Source organism: Propithecus coquereli, unplaced genomic scaffold (assembly GCF_000956105.1).
Source record: "Propithecus coquereli isolate 6110/MARCELLA unplaced genomic scaffold, Pcoq_1.0 Scaffold162, whole genome shotgun sequence".
NCBI classification, from domain to species: Eukaryota; Metazoa; Chordata; class Mammalia; order Primates; family Indriidae; genus Propithecus; species Propithecus coquereli.
The window spans coordinates 2,643,904-2,645,607 of NW_012140747.1; the positions used below are offsets into that span (position 1 = coordinate 2,643,904).

The 1,704-nt window shown below is 41.7% G+C and overlaps 1 protein-coding gene across 1 annotated transcript in view; it reads left to right on the plus strand.

Moving 5' to 3' along the window:
* Positions 1-1,704, plus strand: part of THEGL (theg spermatid protein-like) — a 48,968-nt gene that overhangs the window by 23,682 nt on the left and 23,582 nt on the right. The window contains exon 5 of the mRNA XM_012641101.1: positions 224-241. Coding sequence (XP_012496555.1) covers positions 224-241 — 18 coding nt within the window. The remainder of the gene's footprint in view (positions 1-223; positions 242-1,704) is intronic.

Sequence of the window (1,704 nt, forward strand, 5' to 3'; positions counted from 1 at the left end):
TTTGAAATGCTTCAAAATCTGAAACTTTTTGAGCACCAACATGACTGGAAATCTCCACACCTGACCTTGTGATGGGTCACGGTCAACATGCAGGTGCACAACACAGTCTATTCAGTGTCCCGAGGGAAAAAAGACTTTTCCAGCCCCTTCAGCTGTGGTGCATCTTTTCTGAGACTTGAATGCGTGGATGACTGTGGGAGGGGCAGAAGCACATAAGAGGCAGCAGCAGTGCATTCTATTAATATGCAGTATCTATAAGGAAAAGATAAGCACATCTGAAATTTAAAATAAATATACAAGTTCATTAATAAAATCATGTGAATAGTGCTTTGTAAGTTATAAAATGACACATACACTTCTCCTGTTTCATCTTCATAACCACAATAAAATGTATTATTTTCTCCATTTCTAGAACATCCATGTATTTCTAGGTATTGGCAGCATAAGGCATAAGTATTATGGTCAGTACGTATTTTCCTGGTAGTTGGTGTTTGCCGTTCCCACCTGAGAGAGTGTTGAGAATGACTTTTGTCATCCTCCCATCTTCTGTTTTTGTACCTCTCACCCACTGCCTGGGCCTTTCCCCTTTGCCCTGCTCTCCAGGCACATCTTGCCTTTGTGCTGCTCATTGGCTGCTTAAGCCCCTCTCCTTCCTGCCTACCATGCTCCCCTCACCTGAGTCTAATCTCTCTGAAGTGCCCCATTGTTCAAAATCACCTTTTCCATCTGTGTCTCCAATTCCCAAACCGAACTGCCATTTCCTGCAAAAGTCTAATCCCAGGTAAGTGTTGGAGGTTTCCTGGCTGTGTAAGCCGGGCTGTGTGTGTGGGTGGGGATGGCTGAGTCAGTTCAGCCAGGCAGTGGAGCCAGGGCTGGGCAGTCCCTAGCCCTCTGAAAATGGATGCATGATAGTGTGGACAGGCTGCAAGCCTGGGTGGTCGTAAGCAAGGGGGACACAGGCTTAAATGCAGACTGAGGCTACGGTGCAACCAGCAGACAGAGGCTTGGGCAGAGGGTTGCAGATCCCACCCTAAAGGAACAGAGATGTCCTTTAGAAAATAATAGAAGCAGAAGTGGGACACAGTCTGAGTTGACACCGGGTCAGAAGCAGTCAATGGCACTTTCTTTTCCATTGGTGATATAATATATTTTGATAAGGAAAAATGCAGGGGCAGGGGTGATAAGAAGAACAATATTATTACTTATCCTAAATAAAATCTTAGTTAGCAAGCCCCATTAATGATCAAATAATCTATGCACATGATCGAGTAGAATTTACCCCTAAACTCAAGAGTTCCTTAACACAAAGTATCAATATCATTCATCCTATAAACTAAAAATATAGTAAAAAATTTAATTATTTATATGGATGCTAAAGGGAGCATTTAGGTTTAAAAGCAGCATATATTCTCTTTACATCAATATACATTTTGGTCTGCTTAGAAGATGTAATGTATTCCAGAACATTATCCGTTTTGAGTAGAATGATGGAAGCCAATGGAAAACTTGATAGCTGAAACTTAATCATCTCTAAAGCAACTAATTTCTCTTCATGTGGAAATTAGCTCAGCTATAAAGAGGTGAACTGTCATACCTGTTCCCCTAGGCCTGGAGATCAGTGTTGGAAAATACCAAATATCAATGTTGGATAATTTGAATTCATGCTTGTTTCACTCACTTCTCTGCTCTTCTACAACTTGCAGG